Source organism: Dermacentor albipictus, chromosome 1 (assembly GCF_038994185.2).
Source record: "Dermacentor albipictus isolate Rhodes 1998 colony chromosome 1, USDA_Dalb.pri_finalv2, whole genome shotgun sequence".
Taxonomy (NCBI): Eukaryota; Metazoa; Arthropoda; class Arachnida; order Ixodida; family Ixodidae; genus Dermacentor; species Dermacentor albipictus.
The window spans coordinates 277318441-277343515 of record NC_091821.1 but is presented as its reverse complement, the minus strand read 5'-3'; the positions used below and the strand labels follow the sequence as shown (position 1 = coordinate 277343515).

The 25075-nt window shown below is 47.9% G+C and overlaps 1 protein-coding gene across 2 annotated transcripts in view; it reads right to left on the bottom strand.

Annotated features, from left to right (window-relative positions):
• LOC139054396 (uncharacterized) overlaps positions 1-25075 on the bottom strand; it is a 157084-nt gene that overhangs the window by 100614 nt on the left and 31395 nt on the right. For both annotated transcript variants that reach the window (XM_070531331.1, XM_070531330.1), the window contains exons 2-4: positions 18875-18955; positions 16991-17132; positions 9930-10098 (exon numbers count right to left, since the gene is read on the bottom strand). In XM_070531331.1, coding sequence (XP_070387432.1) covers positions 9930-10098; positions 16991-17132; positions 18875-18952 — 389 coding nt within the window. In that variant the 5' untranslated portion in view covers positions 18953-18955. The remainder of the gene's footprint in view (positions 1-9929; positions 10099-16990; positions 17133-18874; positions 18956-25075) is intronic.

Below are 25075 nucleotides of genomic sequence, written 5' to 3'. Positions count from 1 at the left end.
CAAGGGGCGAGTAAAACGACAACGATCTCGTCTTCTTCGTCTGAGCTCATCATTTTGCAGAACTAGATAGCGGACGGGAGCGCGCCAACCCACGACGATAAAATATCGAATGTGCGCGTACAAACCCAAAGTGCCGCGAGATAGCGGCACGTCCTTGACATTGCTAAGGAAATTGCGAGATGCCCCGCCTTCCGTGCGACGCGGGACGCCAGGCAAGCTTGTCCGGTCTGAACAGGCGTACACGCTCACCGCCTCGCCGCGTTAAAAATCCGCTTGGCCGCTTAGACGCTCCGCTTTCGGTGTGAATGTGCCTTAAAACAACTTCGCTCGGGACGCAGATTACCTGGAACCATGTCAGGCTCCCTTTTCACTCTCGGGAAGAGTCAAGCAGTGGGACAATAGCTTCACGTGCGTCGCACGAGGTGGGTGGCGGTCGCCAACTTGTCTGGACGTGCTGCGCCTCGGGAACGTGGTAGATACGCTTCTGCGTACCTTGATTAGGCGCGACGGCGATTCGATGTGGTCTGGTGAACTCGAAGAATGCCAGGAAAAGGGCCCGTACCTAACAGCTCCTCCTCGTCCCGGAAGTTTAGAATGGCCGGTGAAATCAATTCGCTGACCATGACGAACGGCAAAACAAACGAAACAACATAGCGCTTCACCACGCGCAAGCGTAGGCTCTTCACCCCTGACTCGCCTAGGCTATTACGAGGTCCAAATGAACCCTGATCCTTTCTTTCACAAATTTTGATAAAGCAGTTCCAACCACATTTCTAAACAGCTTTCCGTATCTCCATGATTGCCGACAAGGCCAGAGTGATATTGTCGTTGCAAATGAAACGAGAGAAAGTTTAACAATTTTAGGGGAAAAAAACGAACATAACTTAAGCGGCCTAACTTCACGAACAGCTTGTTCTTACCGTATCGCAGTGGCGTACTTATCGCACGTACTGGTGCCACTGAACAGTCTGGTCAACTCAACAGGTATGTAATCACGATCGCGATAGCTTTGTGGTCCCTATTCAGAACGTGTACTTGCGTCGTACGCAAACGTTTCATCACGCTTACTCACGTTTCTTCCTGCAGTCCATACAGGACACGTAACTTAAACAACTACTAAACTTGCGTAACTTACGCCCTGCGCAGAACCCTTAAAATAAATGCGTCTTCTAATCACTATTTCCACGCAGGCTTACTAGAGAAGTCAGAACGCGGCCGTCCTCAACACACACGAGCGACCCTGTCATAAACATTCTGCTTCCTTCCGTCCGCACAGGACACGCGCTACTGGAACTAAGAACGCTTCTCAGTGCAAATTATGCACTTACTGAAAATCTACGCGCTTAACCTTAGAAATCTGTGGACAGGCAAAAAGAAAGAAAAAGTGAAGGTGCGCGGGGCATGGGGAAGGGTGGAGAGGGAGCGGAGCGGGTCGTCCTAATAAAACCAAAGAGCGCTAGGGTGAGGAGGCGCTACACGGCTGCTGTTCCTGTTGCCATGACAAAGTAAACAATTGTGCGCGCCGCCATTTTGTCATGTATCACCCTCCTGCTAAAGCCGTAACTGAAAGGAACCTTGTCGCTAGCGTCGAAAGAGCGTCTGCTTAAAAACAGCCAACGGCAGCCATGCGGAGATTCATCCCAGGAGGCAGGGAGCCCGAGCGCGCGATTCACCGGGATGCGTATGAAGAAAATATATCCCCTGGGCGCCGGCAGCAAGGGGGGGAGTAGTCAGAGCTGCGCGCCTGTTGGCTCTCGCCGCAGGCCGATTCCGCTAGCATGGCGACACCTGGGGCCGCGGCCTGCGACTTTGCCTCCGAGATTTTAGTTTGTTTACACTCTGACGGCGGAGTGCTGTCGCGGTGAACGCGATGCAGCAGTGGGCACTGACGCCCGTTTGGTGATAGGAGCACGCATCGCTTGCAATGTGGTGTATCCGAGAGAGAGAAACAACTTTATTGAATGGTGTATCCGAGGCACGTGAAGCAGCTTGAAATGCTTCAAGAAACGCCTATGCAATGTTACGCAAGGGTTGTGTGCAGGCCTTTGACAACGCTACACCTCGCTGTCGAAAGCCACGTCGCTCCGTTTTCAACGACGCTGAAAAAGCATTCATACAGAAAGTGGACACGCGCCACAGCGAGACGCAATGCAACGGCGGCATGATCATGGATATTTAAAAAGCTTATAAGCAATACTTATATGTACTGCGGTGAAATTGTATAGCAAGCGAAAAGGAAAATAATACCGGCAGACAGAGACGACAGGTGCGCACCTGAGATAATAATAAAGACTACAATCATGGCCAAGTAGAGTTTCCAGTGTTTATAACATGCTGCTTACACTTAGTACGCACGCAAATTATCACTTCGCTTCACTACAACACACTATTCTTCAGCGCGGAGGCCATAGGTGAGCACCTGAAGGTTAGAAGCGTGGCCAAGTGACGTTTACAGTTTTTATACTAACGTGTTGCTTACACTGCGTATGCGCGCAAATTCTCACTCACTTCACTGCAAAACACTGAATGCTTCGCCGCATTGCGCAGTTACCGTGAGTTGAAGCCATCAGAAATTACCGTTTTCCTTTTTTTTCTCATAACGGGAGAATCGCAGCGCGCTCGGTGTTTAATACTTTTCCCCTTGGTCTACACTTTATTCCAATAAGAGAAGAAACAATTACATGGTCACGCGCTTTTCCTTCACGAATAGCATGTATAAGAAAATCATATCCCGCGAAGAAGCGAGAGAAGTGGTTCGTGTGGGGAAAGGAGGAAAGGCTACCACTATCTTCTGCAACCCATGCGCAAGCACGGCTCAGCTCCAGCAGGGTGGGGGAGATGGGAGTAAAGGAGAGAGAGGGTAGGAGGGAGAAAGGTAGAGGGTCGTCCTAGCAGCATCAGAGCAGCCCGGCCGGGAGGGCCAAGAACAGCGAAAAAGAAGCGGTGATCGTCCGAGTCGAATGACAGCAAGCTCTGCGTTCTAAACAGGAGACTCAGCGTCCACGAAGAACTGGGCGCCACAGTTAAGCTGCACGTGCAACAGCAGAAACCTTTTTTTTTTTTGTAGCACAAGTTGAACAAGGACCACAGAAAGGCATATCTTACACACACAGCGTTAACTTTCAACACATTTATTTCCCGCTCTCGTCGCCATAAATACACCCTCGAAACGTCATACAACATGTGTAAAATTTTGTATATATAGCGACGAGAGCGCGAAATCAATCTGTTGTTGAAAATTAGCGTTGTGTGTGTCAGATGTGCCTTTCTGTTATCCTTGTTCAGCTTGCGCTACAACAAAATAACATATGCCGTACCAACAAGCCCCTATAGTTATCTTCATAGCAGAAAAGTGCTTCCGGTTTGAAGCATACTTTGAACGCTTATGGACGCTCATCTGCAAGTATATGCGCGCTTCTCATTCCGCGTGGCATGCACTCGGTCACTCTGTGTGGCGTCGAATTATTACCTGATCGTACTAGCGTTTTCGTAAATGTGCACTTTGAACTACAACAAAAACTTACCATGTCGTCGTTATTGCTGTGGCCTCCACACATGGCTCCATCATCATGCCGCCTCCATCTTCTTCATTTTCGATGTGGCGCGTGTCCACTTTTCGCATGAATGCTTTTTCAGCATAGTTGAAAACGGAGCAACCTGACCTTCGGCATCATAGCGTAGCGTTGTCAAAGGCATGCACACAACCTTTGCGCAACGTTGCACAGGCATTTCTTGAAGCATTTCAAGTTGCTTCACGCGCCTCGGATGGACCACAATGCAAGCGATGCGTGCTCCTATCACCAAACGTGCGTCAGTGCCCACTGCTGCAGCGCGTTCACCGCGGCAGCACCCCGCCGTAGGAGCGTAAACAAACTCAAATCTCGGAGGCAATGTCGGAGGCCGCGGCCCCGGGTGTCGCCGCGCGAGCGGAAGTGGCCTGCGGCGAGAGGCGCGCAGCTCTCCCCTTGCGGCGCCCAGGGGAAGCCACCGGGATCGCGCCGCGTTTCGATGCGTTCGAGCTATGCAGCACTGTCTGCGCATGCGCGCGTGTGGTCTATGCTTAATAGAGGCGTTTTTCTATCCTGGTGTCAAAAATGCCTACTTTTGCGAGCTTTTCGTGACGATTCCACCCGTATTTCCAACCTCCAATTTTGCGCGGAGGCTCCTCCATATCTAAACTACCTTGAACTGTGTTTCTGTGACGGTCCAACATTTTTTTTTTTTTCCTTTCAAGGCGGGCTGAGACGTCGAAAAGTGGTGTCGCAGAATTGCGATCAAAAAAGTGAACATCGTAGTACTTTGTTTTTATGCGAAGCATATTACGAGAGCTCAACCCAGCTCCTCAGGCGCGGCGGTGTCGCCTTCAATGACCTTTGACCCCATGCCATCCCACGTGACACCGTGACGTCATGACAGAGGAGAAACGGGGCTCCAACTCGCGCCGTCGCGGCGGTATATAAGCAGCTGCGCTTGTTTCTAGATGGCTTTGGATCAACTCTTGCAAGATGGGCTGGGTGGGAATCGAACCAGGGTTTCCGGAGTGTGAGACGGAGACGCTACCACTGAGCCACGAGTACGACGCTGCAAAGCTGTACAAAAGCGCCTCTAGTGAATGCGGTGTTGCCGTGCGTCGCTTGCTCAGGCGCACATTTCGTTGCCGCGCCGAACGCTGCGTTGCTCGACGCTCACCGCGTCCAATGCGGGGCGCGTAGTCGCTGCGCCGTAGCCTATTGTCTTACACGGCTTGGCGGATCGACGGGAACGCTGTCGCGTTCCACTCTTGAAGGCGAAGCAGAGTAACGCATGAGTTCTTTTTTCGTCTAGCCGAACCAAATATAGCCAAGCAACAGCAGTTCACCAGGCTAAACAGTGGTTCAACAACTAAAATAAAGGCTAGTATGCTTCGCATCCTGAGCTTAACCTTAGCTAAGCCACAGCCATTTCTTATTCTTGATATGGTATCAGTTATAGTTGGCCTGCGTATACAGCTCAATTTTTTAAACGTATTTCAATTTTCGGTTATTGTTGTTTTTGATTTTTCATAAATCCATCTCTCTACTCAAAATGATTAGTCGAATAGCTTCAGAATTTCGCCAACAAAAGGACAATGGTAGGTTGCAAATGTGCAGCTTGAATAACGTAGATATACCTAGCCTATTTAACTCTTTAGGGACGAGACATATAAATACTCAGAAAAAATGTTTATTTTTTATCTAAATGTGCAAGAGACATCAAGAATAAGCATAATCAACAAAAAGGAAAAAAATATTTTGTGGAATTTTTTTTAGGGATGCAGGAAAAACCTTAGACGGGAAACTCGAAGTGGGCTTCCCCCCAAGCCACCTAAGGCTTCGTTTTCAATTTGTATAGACAGCTGTCATCATATGTGAACCATATGTGTACATTTCATTTGCTTTACGCCACATGTGTGACACACAGCAGCTGGATAACTTGCATCGGCCTGTCTCGTCCGACCTCGCTTTCAAAAGACAGTTAATCGCGTGCAAAACTTCTTCCTCGTCCAGTGTCCTCGCTCTAAATGAACAAATGACGCTTTCTGCCTGTCATACAGTGTTGGCCAGGGACAGTTAGCTAGAAACTTCGTGCTCAATACTGAAACTCGGCAAGAAAAAAAATCTGGTGTGTAGTCTGTAGGCATCACTCGTCAATAAAGGGTTAAGGCAAGAAATTTGTTTCTTTGTTTTCATTTTTGCAACTACCACTATGATATGCGGTTAATTTGTTGAAAAACTCCCATTACCTTGCAAATATTCACTCTAGCTCTAAAGTTATACGAGGAACTAACTGAAATGTTCACATAATTTGGTTAAATGAGCACTGACACAAAAATTTGAAGTCCAGACAACATGTGAGATCGATTTAGTTGGTCACACACACATCGTCTATAAAATATCAGCGGCGAATAACGCTTAGAACATATTTAAAATCAATTTTAAAGTACGTGCGCGCAGCCAACCGCAAAACATAGCACCTCGCGACATTGACATCAACCGGGATTGTAAATAGCCAAGAAAACGCTACGTCATGTGGCTACGTCACGAATTTTTGTTGGCTGCCATGCGGCTTACATGTGCTCTTCTCCTCTGTTGTTGCTTGTTCTAGCTGTTGTACTTGTAGTGGGACGCTCTCCGTGTCGCTGCAGCTGCTGTTTTTGTCGTGTCCATCGGGATATTTCCCACACTATCAGCTTGACTGCGCTGCCACAAGGTTCAACGCCGATTTGTTGTGTCTTACCATTGATTGTGGCCGATGCGAGGGTTTTGTTGAGGTTCGTCCTCGCCATCGCCGGCCGCAATATCTGAGTCGCTGAGTGATTGGCCACGCCTAAAGCGTGAGACACATGGCGCGATTTTCCGTGCGATCTGTAGTACGGCGCGTCGTGTGCGACTTGCCGCATGTGGCGATTCGGAACACATGGTACAATTGAGCGAGCGGCGGCCGAGAACCGGCGCCCCTGCGTGGAAGTTCGGAATCCAGCGTAACTTCGAACACAAAGTGAAAGCAACCGTATTTGCACAGCTATCTTGTCTGAAACAAACGATGACAATATAAACACGTCTATGCGAGCACTGTAGACGTGTTTCCGCAAGGCCGCGTTAGAAGTATCGGATCCGTTGACAGCCGCCGATGGCCAAGAGCCGGCAGGCATAGCTCGCTGGGCCATCGAATCCGACACCGGTTGCGCTTGTGACACGATCGCTTGCAGCTCGTATAACGAAGCGCCTATGTTAGTCGGCACAACGTGTACACAGTTATGTCACGCTTAAACTGCCGCACATTTGATTTCTTTGGCGCCAACAGAAGCGAACGAGCATGCCAAGCGAGCTTGCGATCGCTGGGAGACGATGTAGGCCTAGCTCGCCGGCCGTCTATCCGGGGCCGAGGGTCCTTGCGATGCGTCCGCAGCTCGTAATAAAGCGCCTAAATTCGTCCGCACAATCAATGCCTGAACATTTATGTTTCTCTTAGGTGAAAATACGGTTAGTTTTCCCGGAGCCGTTAATAGCGATGAGTAAACAGGCCAGTGAGGCGAGCCGCTTCGTATACAGACGATTGCTGGCGCGTCTGCGCTTACCGCGTCCGAGTAGAAATCACGCCAATGATTTACTATTTCCCGCAACGTTTTATCACTCGCACTCTTTCGGGGTCACTTTATTCTAGGAGTTATTTCGTGTCAGAAACAAATTGTAGCCCATTTATGCGCCGTCGTCAGCGGCGAAAGAGGCCCGCGTTTCGACCAGAAAAGAAAGCGACATGATCGGCGCGGCGAGGCGCCCGCTCGCCGGCCCCGCCCCGCCGGGTCTACCACGTGGCCATGACGTTCACGCTACCGGCGCTGTCATTGGCTGCGGTCGTCCGACCGATGCGGCAGTCACACGACAATATTCAGCAAGTTGGTCGCGCACGCTGGCTGCGCGTCAGAGCATACGTCATGGCTTTTTGCGAACACGTGACCAACTTTGTTTACACTCCCGTTTGCCCCGTCTCGTTGCTCTCTGGAACCGAAACTTCGACTGGTCGCTACAAAAAAGACTGCAAATAATTACCTGTCGCGCTATGAGGTAAATGAGGTTTTGTGCCGTGATTACTGGGTCATAAACTACTTATTAAAGCAGAAAAAACCACGTGAATTTTTTTTGTGTCAGTACTCCTTTAATATACGCCAAGCAGTTTTAGAAAAATGCACAAATGTGTCCTAAAATTGCATTCTGAGAAAAATGCAAATAAAGCGGTGTCAGACTAGTTGATTTGTCAAAACATCGCAGGATTAGTCTTTTTCGTGATCAAGATTACTATACCCTTCTCTCTGTTTCTGCTGACCTTTGCTGTTTCTTTCTTTCGGCTTTCAGTTCGAAGTCGCTTTTCTTGCATCCGCCACGAGTCCATCAATTGAGGCCACATGGAAACATACAAAGGCCCCATAGGCGCTTCATTATAGGGGCTTTATACAAGTTACCCATAGATGCTTTATCAGGATCACACTATAGCGTTTGGCATAGAACTTGCGTTTTCCTGTCATTCATAGCCTTCTCCTCTTCAGCAACACCTAAATAGACACGTGCCTTTACAGACGCGAGGTACTGCCCGAAGAGCGCATGCCAGCATAAAAAAACAAAACAAGAGTTGCAGAAAGCTCCCTATTGACTGTAAGGTGCACTAAATAGAAAAAGAAAGTCGCAAAACCTAATCAAAACTTGTGTCGTAAGAGAAGTTATTTTTTGTGATGAAAGCCTCATATGAAATCATCGCTCGACGACGGAGCATTCCCAATTCCTGGTCGACGCGACAACTAAATTAATTTACTAGTATATATTTTAAAGGTCACTCATACGCAAATGTTCTATTTTTTTTTTTCAAAGCTAAACACGCCTTGGAGCAAACACCTAAATGGTCGTCGGACTGCGCGGCGGCGCGTTCTCCCTGCGGGCTGCAGCGCCTGCGCCGCCCGACCGAGACCGCGGCTCGACGTCTGTTCGAGCAACGTCACTGCGCACACCATCACACTTGTCTTTCACGCTTCACAACGCGTGCTAGAATAAAACAAAATATTCTATGAACGACTAAGTTATTTATGGCAATGTCTTGCACTGTCCAGCCTTTTCGGCCCAAACGAGACACGCCGGTGCCAAACCGCACCCGCTCTTCAGGGTCAAAGGCTGGTACAATGTTACCGCCATCAACCATGCATCAAAAGTGCAACGTCACCTTCTCCCGGCCTCCACCAAGGGCTCCATTTATTGCCACGTTAATTTCAGTCGTGCTGATTCGATGGAATCGAACGAGCTTCGGTGCTAATAGCTGCCGAGGAAGTACTTTGAACAAGCCAACGTACTTTTTAAGTCTCTAATGTCACTCAATTCGTCAGAGAGAATTGACTATTCCAATTATTGCCTGTGGCAGTCATATTGTCACGACCACCAGTAATCGCACCGCGGAACACGGCATGCTCAAACCGCAATCATCACGACTTTGGTATGCCAGCAACACTGTTATATTACTGAAGAATATGCGCACGCCTATTAAACGCACTTTTTTTTTCGACATATCGGTGCATATATCCTCAAAAATATGCGCAACGCGCTGTGACAAGCCGGCAAGTAGGGTGGAAGATTCACGTGATGTCCATGTTTCACTCCACTTCCTGTAGTCTTCCTTTCTCCCTGTCCTCCTCCGCTACGTTCGTCGCGCGACAGCTACGACGGAAATCGGACCGGCGATTGGCGAGCTGCGGCACACACAATCGAGAAAATAATTTCAGGAATTTAATAGCACTATGACGGCGTCCTAAAGCACCACATATGTCTCAATTCGAAAACCGCTTGAGTTTCCTTTCGTGCGCCCCACGTGTCTTCCTTTTCTTATTTTACAGTGGCTAGAATTTCCATTCAAGCCACTGTACTTATATCGTCTTCAAGCTAATCATGCACCGTATTTTGTCTTTTCATTTTTCATTCTTCTTGGTCATTGATCCGCAGGATGCCCCGCTGCCGTTACTGCGGGGTCGGTCACTCGACATGCGGATGATATGCAATTTAATTTGATCATTAAATATAGGGTCTATGGGCTTTATCCGCACAGCTGTGAGGGTCAGTCTTCTGGGAACTATGAATCGGGACCTGCAGCAGCTGATAGGGATGACGAATAACGTTGGTGACAGGCGGATTTTACAAACGGTTACTAAACTGAGCTTCGTCAGCCGGTAAAGTTTAGCTAATGCTTCCAATTGAGGAAACCCTTAGGTGGCCTTGTTGACGGCGGCAGTTTGCAATAATCGTTGCCGACAACTGAGATCTATTGTGTGAATTACCCTGGAAAACGGGGTCCTAATACAGGTGGACACGTCTTACATCGGTGAGAAAAGACTCACTGCCCTTCTAGCATGATGTGCGACGAGTGCTCAGACCGACCTGTGAACGCTCTGTGTTCTGATGACGGGCACGTCGTGCTGGGATTCCAAGGCCGGCCACGCGAGCGGGCTCCGCCGGGGAGCCTCCCGGGCCAGTGGCTGGGTGGTCGCCTTGTCCAGCTGCGTCTCGAAGCTGCCGCGCATCTCGGCAGCTGCCCCCTTACTGGCACCTGCGTCGAGCACAGGACCCAAATTTATTCCGCTGTATCTCGTGCATCCCTCAGTGCACGATGAGTGTACTCCCACGCGATGACTGAATGAGATAGATGACCTAAGATTAGAGAAGCAGTAGACGAAAGCACTGTTCCCTTTTGGCGTAGCGAAGGTCGCTTGCCATGTAATCATTCTCGCTGTAGAGGAACTCTTCGGGTGATTACTTCGTGGCCGCACTTGAGAGTTTAATCATAGAAAAGCTACTGATAGCACAGCAACACTTTTATCCGCTGCGCAATGATTACTTAGACATCCGCAAGGAGTATAATTCTTCATGAAAGAGGCAACTGTCATTCATCCGATTATAACGGAAAACGGCCAAGGAAACCCCCACATGCCATTCAGAAAGGAAGCTTTCATTATAGCACTTTTATTATAGAACCAGCACTTTATGATGGCCGGGCCTAAGCCCCCCATGAGGGGAGGGCTTGCCTCGCCACCGCCTCACGGGCGTGCTGGGTCGCCTAGGTGTGGTCATCGAGGGCGGAGTTCCGAAGAGCCTCACGCAACCTCGATGTCGTGGTGTTGATGTATGTGTACTGTGCTGGGCACTCCATGCGGAAGCGTAGCCGGGTGAGTGCCACAGCACCGGCAGTTGGGGGTAGTGTAAACGTTTGGGAATATAAGGTGGAGGCGGGCGGGTGAAGGGTGCATGTTTGTTTGTCGCACACGCAGGGTGCTAGCCTGCGCCCAGCTGAACTTGGGGTGAGGTGAGGGAGGTTCGGTGACTTAGGTAAAAGGCCTTAACAAGATCGTTATAAGTGGTCAGATTGTCCCTGCTGTCCAACTCGTCTCCAGTGACTCCGGCGCGGTTGACGAGGCCTCGCGCAATGGAGTGGGTGACCTCGTTCAGGTTGGGGAGGTGTGGGTGGACAGGGCCCGCATGGGCCAATATCCATGTCAGGGAGATCAAGCTATCTTTAGAGTGTGGTGCCTGGCAGAGTATGCGAAGAGCTTGAGGAGAAATAAGGCCTTTGCTGAGCGACGGCTTTAGTGACGGCTGAGCGAGAGTCACACGATGGTGGGACAGGTGGGATCTATCTAGAGTGGCCAGGGCGATGACCACTTCTTCAGCCGTCTCGGCAGTGGGGGTAGTGAGGCTAGAGGCGTGGTGTAGGACTCCATCGTGTGTGGCGACGGCCACAGTTCGTGTGCCTTGGAAATTTGGGCTGCATCAACAAATGTGACGCGGGATACGTGAGCAAAGGCTTCTATGATAGCTCCGGTCCGAGCTTGGCGCCGGGCCCTGTTATATTCAGGGTGCATGTTTCTAGGGATACTGTCTGTGTAGATCCCGCTACGGATGTCAGTCGGGATCGATTGTTTGGGGCCCTGTTGCTCATGGTAAGTGAAGCCAAGCGTGGACGCACTCGGTATGTACCGCTTTTCAATGAACACTTTTCAGGTCGACGCTTTAGCGGGCATGAATGAACTTGGTATGTGCCGCTCTTCAATGAACCTCTCGTCAACTTGGGTCACTGAGTATGTGCCACTGAGGGTGCGGCAATCGAGGGAACAATTATCAGCTTTCGTGGCCACCAGTGCGCCACACTTCTCGTCTCGGAGGCCACATGCGGACTTCTAGGCAGTGCCACTAGAGGACGCAGCGTGTCCAGAAAGAAGCGCGAGAGAGGATCGCGGTTGGCCGCATGACGCGTTTCTCAGCGATCGCACGCGCCGGCGCCCCATGCATTTCGGAGGTAACGCGCACGCTTCGCGACGGCGGCTCTAGATGGCGCCGAGTGTTGTATAGCGCAAAGAAGGCGCAGTTGCCGCCGGACGAAGTATCCAGTAAATGGGAATTATTGCGGGAGAAAAAAGTCTATGGTTCGAATACAGGGGCAAGCAAAGATGAAAGGATAAAGCGAACGTTGCTTGTCCAGTAAATTGGAATTATAGCGAAAACACAAAGCCTATGGTTCGAATACTGGTGCAAGCAAAGATAAAAGGTGACAGTGAACGTTGGTTGGTCAGAAATACGTGAGAAAAAGAAGGCTGCACCTAGAATATTTAGGAACCACATAAAATTATTAGGCAGGAAGTCAACAACAATAAAACATATCCTAGACGAAGATGGAACAAACTGGAAGGGGAAGTGGCATTAAATTACATCCGAAAAGTGACAGCCGAATCTTTACAAGGCAATGACGAGGTTATATTTGAGGAAAAAAAGAGCATGAAAGAGAACCAGATTGAACAGGAGCTGGTGCTGACAAATTTCAACTGGAAGAAAGCCGAAGAGAAAATTCCTAAGCGCACAGCCACAGGGCTAGATGAGGTTCCCGTTAGGTTGATTAATGAACTAGGACCAAAAAGTAAGGAAGCTTTGGTGAAAGCAGTGGAAGAAACTTTAAAAGGTAGACGAATACCAGACAGTTGGTGACAAAGTAAAATGAACTTAATTTATAAGAGTAAAAGGGAGAAAGATAGAATCCACTTGTATAGACCGTTCACCACTACGTCGGTGATATACAGGCTAGCAATGTACAGAAACAAATTAAAGCTGCAAACATGGGCAGAGAATAATGGCCTTTTGGGATAACTTCAGAATGGCTTCAGAATAGGTAGGCGTTTGTTCTTATTTGCTCTTACTCACTGTACTGAAATATCAAGAGCAGAAAGCAGACCGTTATATGTGGCCTTTTGAGACATTACAGGAGCGTATAACAACGTAGTCCGCAACATTTTGTGGAATATTCTGGAAGGGGAAGGCGTAGGTGACGATTGTCTACAGCTTTTGAGAGAGCTTTGCCTAGAAAATACCGTTTGCGTTGAATGGAAAGGGATGAGGAGCGAGGAGAAAGTTAATATCCACAAGGGCCTGAGGCAGGGGTGCCATTTATCCCCACTGCTGTTTATAATGTACATGGTGAGAATGGAGAGGGCGCTGGAAGGAAGTAATATCGGGTTTAATCTCTCATACAAAACAGGCGGTTACAGTAGTGGAGCAGCAGGTTCCTGTTTTATTTTATGCGGACGACATTGTGTTGCTCGCTAACAAACAAAGTGATTTGCAACGTCTGGCTAATATTTGTGGACAGGAAGGCAACAATTTAGGTTTGAAATTTAGTGTTAGAAAATCAGGTGTTATGGTACTCACTGAAAACAGTGAACAGACGGTGGAGATACAGGGCCAGGAAATACCTTGGGTAACAGAATATAAATACCTTGGTACATGGATAAACGAAGGCAATAGATATATCGAAACACAGGAAAAAACCATAACACTAAAGGGGAAGAGAAATGCAGCCATAATGAAGCACAGAGCGCTATGGGGATACAATAGGTACGTGGTCCTCCGAGGTATGTGGAAACGTGTAATGGTTCCAGGACTTACTTTTGGAAATGTGATTTCTTGCTTGAAATCAGGGGTACAAGCAGGACTCTACGGGAACCAAAGGTTAGTGGGATGCCTTGCATTGGGCGCTCACGGGAAGTCTACAAATGACGCTGTACAGGGTGATATGGGCTGGAGTAGTTTTGAAGGGAGGGAAGCTCACAGTAAATTTGATTATGAAGAACGACTGAGTAATTTGGAAGAAAGTAAATGGGCTGGGAAAATGTTGAGGTGTCTGTACAGGAAAAACATTGATTCACAGTGGAGAAAAAGAACTAGGAAGCTTACCAGCAAGTATGTGGCCTGTAGGGTGAGCAATACAGCAACAAGGAAGGTCAAGCGGAAAGTCAGAGAGGCTGAAATAATCTCATGGGCAGCGGCGATGGGAAAGGACCTGCCATGAGTAACTACTTAGGAGGAAAAAACGAAATCAGAAAAGAAGCAATTTATGATAACTGAAAGGGAAGCTCATTACTTTTCGAAGCGAGATCAAGGTGCCGTAGAACACGCACCTATAAAGCGAGATATAGGAAGGAAGAAGAAGCATGTAGTTGCTGCGGTAAAGCTAGGGAAACGATGGAGCATATTTTATGAGAATGGGAAGACATCTGCCCAGCGGTCGGTTTAGGCACCACTGGCCTCCTTGAAGCCCTTGAGTTCAGCGAAAACAGGGGAAAAGTAAACATGTCAGCAATAGAGATTTGTAAGAAGCGATTGGACGATTGGTGGAAGAAAAGTAGGGAAACGACACAAAACGGATACGTGCAAAAGCAAAGTTCACAATAGAGGGTCAGGAAATTTGGCTGTGAGAATTCATCCTGGTTTTTTTTTGTTTTTTTTTTAACCTAGGTAGGGCATTAGGCAGTATAGCAGCAAGAGCAAAGGCGGTGCAACCCACCGCCTTTCGAAAGGGGACGCTCCTAACATCCATCCATGTATAGCATAGCTGAGTAACTCAAGCAGGCTAGGTGACTATATATATGTCTCCGTCCCGTTTCAAAGGGGATGCCAAGAAATCATTATCATCATCCTTGACAGCTGTAGGAGGCGATTGGAGGTTTGACGGCAGAAAAGGTGGTTCTGGGAATTATTTTGTTTTAATATATATAGATACATATATATATATATATATATATATATATATATATATATATATATATATATATATATATATATATATATATATATATATATATATATATATATATATATATATATATATATGTGTGTATATATATATATCCATCCATGTTTTTAGGGAAGCGCGAAAGAGGAATCCCGCAGCAGTACACGCCTCATATACAACTCGTTTCGACGGTGGCAATACGCTGCGTTGCTATGTTGACTACCGTCAACAGTCATCATGAGATAGACTCTGCCGAATTTTTTTTGTTCTGCTCAAATTTCTTCGCTATTTAGGTGACTGGCAAAGACCGGGTACATACTGTTGGATGTCCTCCAGATCCAACAATACCTATTTTCAACTTGATTAAACTTCCTTCACTTCGTGGATTTTCGCAAATTCGTTTATTCGGTGTTCCTGCGCTTACTATTGCCGATTGGTTCGTCGTAGTCTAATACCACAATTCAGTTGGCGCCCCAGAAAGGTGGTTCTGGTGAGGATTCTTTTCCTCCGATTCTATTCATCGTCCGTCTCGCCAAATGGCTGATCCTGGAGATAGCGCGGATGTGGTTTCGTGCGAGATAAGGACAAAAATAATAGGATATGGAAGCGATCTCCGCAATGATGCGTATTCACGCCGAGTTGGAAAAAAATTCACGGACGATTATGACACTCACTAATGTGAATTCTGAGCGTGTCTGTTTAGGTGTTTTGCATTCGCTATACATTGTGGCAAAGAATTTGATTCTGAACAACGGAGTCCTCTTGGCGGCGGCGTTGAGCCTCTGCTCTGGCAGCTCGTTTAGCAGCAGACGAACCATTTCCGCCGGTCGCTCATTGTTCAGAAAGAAAGCGAGAACACGGGAAGGCGTCGCTCACACGGAGAGCATTCTCTAGCGGCGGGAGATAATTTGGCAAGGTAAAGTTGTAGGCCAGTTGGTGAGACATTGTGAATAAAACCACTACAGACACAGGATGGAGGGAGACGACAGCACAGGGCGGTAGCACATGCGCAGGGAGTCCGAAGCCTACGGCAGCGCTTTGTTTCCATACATGGGTATCGGTGGACGCGCTCGCCGCACGTCTGGTCGCCGCCGTGAAGCATGTCTCATGCGACACTCCACTTTCCTCCTCCCCCTTTCGTCATACTCTCCTCGCCCACTTCCTCCGCTTTTCTCCTCTGTTCGCTCTCGCCGTCTTTCATCCGCACGGCGCTCCGCGTACGCTCTTTTCTCCTTCGCTGTACTCGTTCGCCGACGCTCAACGCACAGCTGCTCTCTAAAAAGGAAACTAGCAGGAGCACGGCTGTTATCAGCTCCACTCTGCTTCCAGACTTGCGTGCTATACGAAATCAGCTACGTCACAAGAGGTCTTGGTAACTTGATTCCCACCTCTATATATCAAGTGCGCGATAGAAGAATCGAACAAAATGGAATTCGTCTTCGCATAGGATTGTCCAGAAGTACTTAATAGAAATACAAATCATAAGCCTAATATTGGAAAAGTTAGTTAACAAATCTTTGAGTTTTATTCTTTAATAAATGTGAGTGATACTTTTATACTTGGGAGCACTACCGCAAAAATTGCATCCTCCAAAGCGCATAAGCCGCCTTGTGCAAGTAGCATCTGCGTAGCCCAGTTTATGTATAGATATTACTGATACGACAAATTTCAATGTGCTTTACATAATTGGCTCATAGGTATCGTTAAAAGGCGCAGATAAGGCACCATGAATGTTATGCTAACTGCCGAGATATAAGAAGAAGCTTTAGGTGTGGAACAACTCCTTTGTCGCCTATATGTAAAGCGCAGAAATGCTTTTATAACACCTGGACCTACATGAAGGAAATTTGTTTCATTTGAGAAAGTTGCGACTGTAGGAAACATAATTTTGATTTCGGGTGCGTAATGTTTAGATAAATTCCCAGAAAGTGATGTTTTTAGAAATGAAAGCATGGATTTTACAAAACCGTAGCTCTGCGCCAAAACAGAAATCGCGGTTCTTTATACTGCATCCGTTGGAGCACCTTACACAGACAAGCTGGATATATGAATTTACTGCTTACGAGAAATTGTTTACTTACAGCCTCTATACTCGAACTTGGAGCCACTATATTGCGACGTAAGAAACAAATGTTAAAAATCCCTGGCTTAAAATATGAAACCTGTAAGGTGGTGTCTATTCAAGTGAGACATACGCAAGGCGACTTGCATTTTATAATCATTGATCATTACGGTTCAAAGCAAAATCTGGGCTCAGACAAACGTTGAGTTGCATTTGTATTCGATGTGGACCACGCAGTCACGCGCCGCAGCACCAAGCGCGTTAAAGAACGAACCAGTGTGGTTGTGAAAAGGCGCTCTGTGCACATAGAAGGAGGTTTCTCACGCTTGCGGCTGCGGATGTAGCAGTAGAGGACGAAGACAAGGAACAGTGCGACTAGAGTCACGTTGACGGCGATGGCGGCCACCCAGGCGCTGGGCAGGCCTGGCTCCTCCCGAGGCCCACCGGCCGGGTCTTGCAACTGCGGCTGAGCGGGAAGCTTGTTGAGAACGGAGCGGGAATTGTCCGGGCCGCAAGAAGACGACCTCCTTTACAAAATGTACACAGCGTCTTCTCGGGACAAGAATTATATTGCACAGAAAAGCTTAGAGAGGCTTGATAACTTTGTCTAAACAAAAGCGGCGAAAACGTGCAAAACTAGATAGAAATCCGTAACGACGTACTAACGCATCGGCGGGGAGCGAAATGCAATCAAAGGGGGAAACTTAGGCCTCTCCGTGCTAAACCTTTTTCGCCAAATTAATGTGAATTGTGTCTTTTTTTATTATTATTCAGACTAACAAAACAACGTATAAATTTGGCGCGAGAGACGACTGCGTTATGTGTAAACTAGATATGTCTAGGCAATTATAGCCAGAGTATTAACCAATTAATTCACCTGACTAAACTCGGTGGTGCACGACAGATGCGATCGAACTCGCCTGCAGCAAGGATGTCTACAGGCGCCATCGACAGATTCTCGGAGCACCGCACCGCCTTTCCGCCCGAGTGCTGGGAGACACCGCGCGGCGGCGCGTGCTTAGGTAAGTTCCGCTCTAGCAAGGGACACAACAAATGGAGAAAGCGCTGAAATTAATTCCGCTTGTGCCATGTGTTCGCAGCTGCCAATCAGGACGAGTCTGCTGCCTTTTGCAGCTTTTTCATGCTGACCTCGTTCCGAAAACTTATTCAATTAAGCAACTGGGCAATATGCAAACGATACTTGTTGACTCTGCAAAGAATTACTTCATTTGTAACAAACGCTTTTGAAAAGCAAGCTGCCTCTTTTGTCTGTCTCTGTTTCTCGTGCTTTATTTTATATGTGTTCTGTACCTTCGCTCCGTAAGGTGCGGTAACTTGAGTAAATATACCGCAGTCCTAAAGGTATATTCGCAGTCCCGTGCATATCGTTACAAAGGAGTTCAGCTGCATCGTACGCATGCAAGAACCAGCCCAGCATTCTGACACCGAACACCCTGTCACAGGGGCAGAGGGAAACCACACAGTTGTTAAGAGAATAACGGGTCACTGCGATACGTTCGACGCCGGAAGTTCAGACTCAGCTCCCCGTGGAGAAGCTGACTGTATTTCTAGTCCCTTACGGCAATGGGCATTTGTGTTCTTGCCATGGTGCAGAATTCACTGGATTTCACTAACGGGCACTTGCACGCAATGAACATGCGAATCGCCACTTTTACCAGGTCTTACTCGACGAGAAGCAACCTCGCTGTGTCACGTGCGAATAACATGCTTTTAAGCGCGCTTATTAGTTCCTACATAGTACGGCGAACTTGCAACACATGTTGCTCTGAAGAAAGCTTCATTGGGCGACTCTCCTTCCTTGAAGCATCACATTCTTGCCCTTCGCACCACTTTGACAGACAGACAGACAATGAACTTTATTTGATCCTGACGAGCTTCGGCGGAGGCCCCTATCGGGGACATCACGGTATTCGCACCGCTTTGAGGCAACGTTTTTTGTTCCCCTCCCCAATGCAAGCCGGGCTATCGCATTTCGCTCGGCTCCCAGCTCCTTCGACTTAACGTCACGGCAAATACGTAACGTAACAAAAAAAGAAGTGTCTCGAACCATACTTTCCCTACACAGTGTGCTGGACTACTGCCGGCATCGTTTGAGGCTGTAGTGGCGCAAGGAAGCCGGTGGTGAAATCGGCTTGTTACGACGAATGCCACATGCAACGCACTATGATTATGGCAAAAGCAGCATACCTTGAGTGTGTCGTTCGGTGCGGCCCTCTTGGTCCGGGTATGACTCCTGTCGCCGGTAACCAAGCCATGTGCAGCCATGGCCTGCACGTTGTCATAGAACTTGTCACATGACACGAAAAAAGACCGTACTCTGTTTTAATGGGATCTTTTAATGGGACCCATCTGTACCGTCGTGATTATGCTCCATAATAGTTTTGACTGGAAAACACATACGGTAGTAAAATTTTCCACACTATAATGAAAAACAAAAACACTAATTTCTTCGCCTCGCCTTCAAATGGTCCGTCCCAATTGCTGAAGCCTTCGTATGTTTCGACACAGAAAGGCGGTGAAGCTTTCAAGTCTCTTTATTATGATGATGAATAATAAGCAGCACGTTTGAATCGTGCGACACACCTTGCAGCATTCATCAAGGTTGCGGGTACACCGCGCTCTCTTATCTTAAGCAGTGCACCGCCTCTCTTTTGTGCGCCGAGAAAAGCTTACGGAGCACCGTGAGCCTTTTATCAAGTCCTGATGCAAAAGGCTTTATCGAGTGCTAAATTTGTATCTTTCGAAAACGTGGTTTGTGTTTATATATTGCCGCATACTGTGATCTTTCTTTTTTACTCTACATAAATTCAATAAAAAGACCAAGGGCTGAATTCACAAAGCTTTTCGTTCGTAAGTGATATTTGCCATTAGCCGACTGCCTTCGCTAATGATATGTCCAGCCTCAGGGTTGGCTGCTACTAACTCTTACGGGCAATTCTAGCGTAGCAGATTTTTTTCGAATTCGGTCCCGTTCTTTTGTGGTCACTCGGTGAAAAGTTAACATTGCGTAAGGATGTGCGAATACTCCAAACATTATATTAACAAATCGATTCGATTTAGACCTTGTATCGTATGGACGGAATCTAAGAATGAAAAGAACGTTTATTCAGGAAACACTCAGGGTATATATAGTCGTCGGCATTCACAGGCGATAGTGCAGCCGTGGCGTAGAGGTAGAACACCCGCCTCGCGTGCAAGAGGTCCGTGGTTCGAATCCCGGTGCCGGCAATTTTTCCACCGGATTAAAAAAAAATCCGCGTGTTGATAAAATTGCATAAACAGGCCTGGAGTGTGGCCTGATCCCGGTGACCAGAACCGTTAACGCACTCCCTCACCAGAGCAGGATTGGCTACCCTGGTGCAGTACTTGGTCACAACCTCCTATAACACAACAATCAAACCCTGGCCCTCAGTCCCCAGCAGCTGCGAAGCAACTGACCACGGCGGCGGTCAGACCTGCGACGCCGCAGAGGGTGCTAAGAATCACTGGCTCCGGACAGGCCGCCATAGGAATATGAACCTGACAACGTTTAACGTTAGAAGGTTATCTAGTGAGGCGAGTCTAGCAGTGCTATTGGAGGAATTAGAGGGCAGTAAATGGGATATAATAGGGCTCAGCGAAGTTAGGAGGCCAAAATAAGCATATACAGTGCTAAAAAGCGGGCACGTCCTGTGCTACCGGGCTTAGCGGAGAGAAGTGAACTAGGAGTCGGATTCCTGATTAATAAGAATATAGCTGGTAACATGCACGAATTCTATAGCACTAACGAGAGGGTGGCAGGTCTTGTGAAACTTAACAAGAGGTACAAAATGAAGGTTGTAATGGTCGACCCCCTTACATCCAGTCATGATGACCATGAAGTCGAAAGCTTCTATGAAGACGTGGAATCGGCGATAGGTAGAGTGAAAACCAAATACACCATACTAATGGGCGACTTCAATGCCAAGGTAGGCAAGAAGCAGGCTGGAGACAAGGCAGTGGGGGAATATGGCATAGGGACTAGGAATAGCAGGGGAGAGTTATTAGTACACTTTGCGGAACAGAATAAGATGCGGATAATGAATACCTTCTTCCGCAAGCAGGACAGCCGAAAGTGGACGTGGAGGAGCCCGAACGGCGAGACTAGAAATGAAATAAACCTCATACTCTGCGCTAACCCTGGCATCATACAAGATGTGGACGTGCTCGGCAAGGTGCGCTGCAGTGACCACAGGATGGTAAGAACTCGAACTAGCCTAGACCTGAGGAGGGAACGGAAGAAACTGGTACATAAGAAGCCGATCAATGAGTTAGCGGCAAGAGGGAAAATATAGGGATTCCAGATCAAGCTACAGAACAAGTACTCCGCTTTAACTCAGGAAGGGGACCTTAGTGTTGAAGCAATGAACAGCAATCTTGTGGGCATCATTAAGAAGTGTGCAATGGAAGTCGGTGGTAACTCCGTTAGGCAGGATACTAGTAAACTATCGCAGGAGATGAAAGAGCTGATCAAGAAACGCCAATGTATGAAAGCCTCTAACCCTACAGCTAGAATAGAACTGGCAGAACGTTCGAAGTTAATCAACAAGCGTAAGACAGCTGACATAAGGAAGTATGATATGGATAGAATTGAACATGCTCTCAGGAACGGAGGAAGCCTAAAAACAGTGACGAAGAAACCAGGAATTGGCAGGAATCAGATGTATGCGTTAAGAGACAAAGCCGGTAATATCATTACTAATATGGATGAGATAGTTCAAGTGGCTGAGAAGTTCTATAGAGATTTACACAGCACCAGTGGCACCCACGACGATAATGGAAGAGAAAATATTTTAGAGGAATTCGAAATCACACATGTCACGCCGGAAGAAGTAAAGAAAGCCTTGGGAGATATGCTAAGGGGGAAGGCAGCTGGGGAGGATCAGGTAACAGCAGATTTGTTGAAAGATGGTGGGCAGATTGTTCTAGAGAAACTGGCCACCCTGTATACGCAATGCCTCATGACCTCGAGCGTACCGGAATCTTGGAAGAACGCTAACATAATCCTAATCCATAAGAAAGGGGACGCCAAAGACTTGAAAAATTATAGACCGATCAGCTTACTGTCCGTAGCCCACAAACTATTTACTAAGGTAATCGCAAATAGAATCAGGAACACCTTAGACTTCTGTCAAGCAAAGGACCAGGCAGGATTCCGTAAAGGCTGCTCAACCATAGACTATATTCACACTATCAATCAGGTGATAGAGAAATGTGCGGAATATAACCAACCCTTATATATAGCTTTCATTGATTACGAGAAAGCGTTTCATTCTGTCGAAACATCAGCAGTCATGGAGGCATTGCGGAATCAGGGTGTAGACGAGCCGTATGTAAAAATACTGAAAGATAACTATAGCGGCTCCACAGCCACCGTAGTCCTCCATGAAAAAAGCAACAAAATCCCAATAAAGAAAGGCGTCAGGCAGGGAGATACGATCTCTACAATGCTATTCACAGCCTGTTTACAGGAGGTATTCAGAGACCTGGATTGGGAAGAATTGGGGATAAAAGTTAATGGAGAATACCTTAGTAACTTGCGATTCGCTGATGTTATTGACTTCCTTAGTAACTCAGGAGGCCAATTGCAATGCATGCTCACTGACCTGGAGAGGCAAAGCAGAAGAGTGGGGCTAAAAATTAATCTGCAGAAAACTAAAGTAATGTTTAACAGTGTCGGAAGAGAACAGCAATTTGCAATAGGTAGCGAGGCACTGGAAGTGGTAAGGGAATACATCTGCTTAGGGCAGGTAGTGACGTCGGATCCGGATCATGAGACGGAAATAATCAGAAGGATAAGAATGGGCGTTTGCGTTTGGCCGGCATTCTCAGATCATGAACAGCAGGTTGCCATTATCCCTCAAGAGAAAAGTGTATAATAGCTGTGTCTTACCAGTACTCACCTACGGGGCAGAAACCTGGAGGCTTACGAAAAGGGTTCTACTCAAATTGAGGACGACGCAACGAGCTATGGAAAAAAGAATAATAAGTGTAACGTTAAGGGATAAGAAAAGAGCAGATTGGGTGAGGGAACAAACGCGAGTTAATGACATCTTAGTTGAAATAAAAAAAAAAGAAATGGGCATGGGCAGGACATGTAATGAGGAGGGAAGATAACCGATGGTCACTAAGGGTTACGCATTGGATTCCAAGGGAAGGGAAGCGTAGCAGGGGGCGGCAGAAAGTTAGGTGGGCGGATGAGATTAAGAAGTTTGCAGGGACGGCATGGCCACAATTAGTACATGACCGGGGTTGATGGAGAAGTATGGGAGAGGCCTTTGCCCTGCAGTGAGCGTAACCAGGCTGATGATGATGATGATGATGATTCACAGGCACCTGTTGCCGTAATCTTCGTGCTGTCAGTTAGTTCAGACCGATACGTGCGACGCATGCGTAGTCTGCACGATACAGACCTCAAGTTGAAAGTCCCTATAGAGAATCCAAATATTTTTCAAAGAATTTCCGAATACTTAAAGTCGTTAACTATGCACAATCGAACGTCCTTTCATCTCGTCCGCAGTAGACATAATGTACTAGAGGAATCTGTGTCCCTCAAGGAGCCCTAGTTCTCCGGCTAAACCATAATCATTCGCAATAAAATGCTGTTTAGGTGTGAAGTGAGTTTTGTTCGGTGACTTCTTACATTTACAGATGAAACAGTTGTCTCTTCTAACCGAATAAATTCTGAACACCTTTCATTGGAACGTACTTGATTTATCGCCACCATGGGGAATAGGGAAAAAAAAGATCTAACAGGCTTTCTAAAGCACGTAGCCGCAGCGGGGTACGTGAAGCACCTTGTGCGTGCTGCAGATGGTGTATGAGGGTAGAAATGACGTAACGATGATACACAAGCTACATTTCTTCACGCATTAGAAAGCTTACATGCCTAAGTTATGTTACAGCTATATATATATATATATATATATATACATATTATTGCTACGAAACAGCCGCCACAGTGTGGCTGCACTGAGGAGAAAGAAGACGACGTGACCCCGTTTGATATAGCGTCGCCATTTTGGCCTTTCGTTAGCTTCCCTACAAATTGGGCTCCAGCTACACGTAACATCAATTTGGTGGAGGTGGACGTTCCCTGTACTCGTCATGGAGCTTCGCAGTGGTCGCAACGGCGACAGCGCAACTTCGGCCCCTGCTGGCGGCACTTCATCGACGCAGCCGTCTCCGCCTGCAGCCCCGACCTGCGTTGCCGTTTCCCCCCTCGCGATCCTGGTGTTTTCAACGGAGTCGGTAGTCCTGATGTTGACGACTGGCTCCGCTTATACGAACATGTCAGCACCAGTCACAGGTGGGATCCGACTATCACGCTTGCGAACGTTCTTTTCTACCTCGACGGAGCTCCACTTGCATGGTTCCAGACTCACGAAGAGGAGATCTCGAGCTGGGATCTCTTCAAAAAGAAGCTCCTCGACCTTTTTGGCAATCCCTTCGGTCGCCAAGTCAATGCCAAGAAAGCCCTTGCCACACGTGTACAGACGTCGACCGAGTCCTACGTGTCGTACATTCTCGACGTCTTGGCCCTTTGTGCCAAGGCTGACCCTACCATGTCTGAGGACGATAAGGTTAATCACATCCTCAAAGGCATTGCTGACGTCGCCTTCAATTTACTGGTGTTTACGAACGTCACCAGCATCGATACGATCCTCAAGGAGTGCCGCCGTCTTGAGCATGCTAAAAACCGCCGGTTATCCCAGCACATCACGCGACTTCTCAACACAGCTACTACGTCATCCTGTGACGACCTCTTCCCCCAGCCGTCGCGATGTGACAACTTGACCCGCATCATTTGTCGTGAGGTCGAAGCGGCACAATCGGCGGCCCCTTCATTCCCGTCACCTGATCATTCTTCGGTGACAATCTCCTTGATCTAAGCCGTCGTCCGTCAAGACCTGTCCAACGTCGGCCTGCAATCCATTCGTTTCATAGCCTCGGAACCTCTCTTTCTACGCACGTTCCCACCGCGCTCTTCTTACTCCTCTTATGGACAGCGCAACCCCTCCGAATGGCGAACCGTGGACGACAAGCCTATCTGTTTTAACTGCCAACGCACAGGACATTTCGCTCGGCACGGCCGCAGCCGCTGGACTTCTCCGATGCGCTATTCTCCGGATTACCACCCTCGCCCCTCTAGCGCGTCCTTTTCCTTCGCCCCTTCTATGCCCGCTCCATCATCTGACCCTGCGACACCTTTGAGACGACCCGGCTACTCCCGCTCGTCTTCTCCCTCCCGTCGTCAATCTCGTTCGTCCCCTTCACGCCGTGCTCCTCCTCCGACCTACTCGCCGCACCCCCGACATGGACTAGACAGTGCAGCTTCTGGAGGTGAAGCTGCATTGACGACATTGGCAC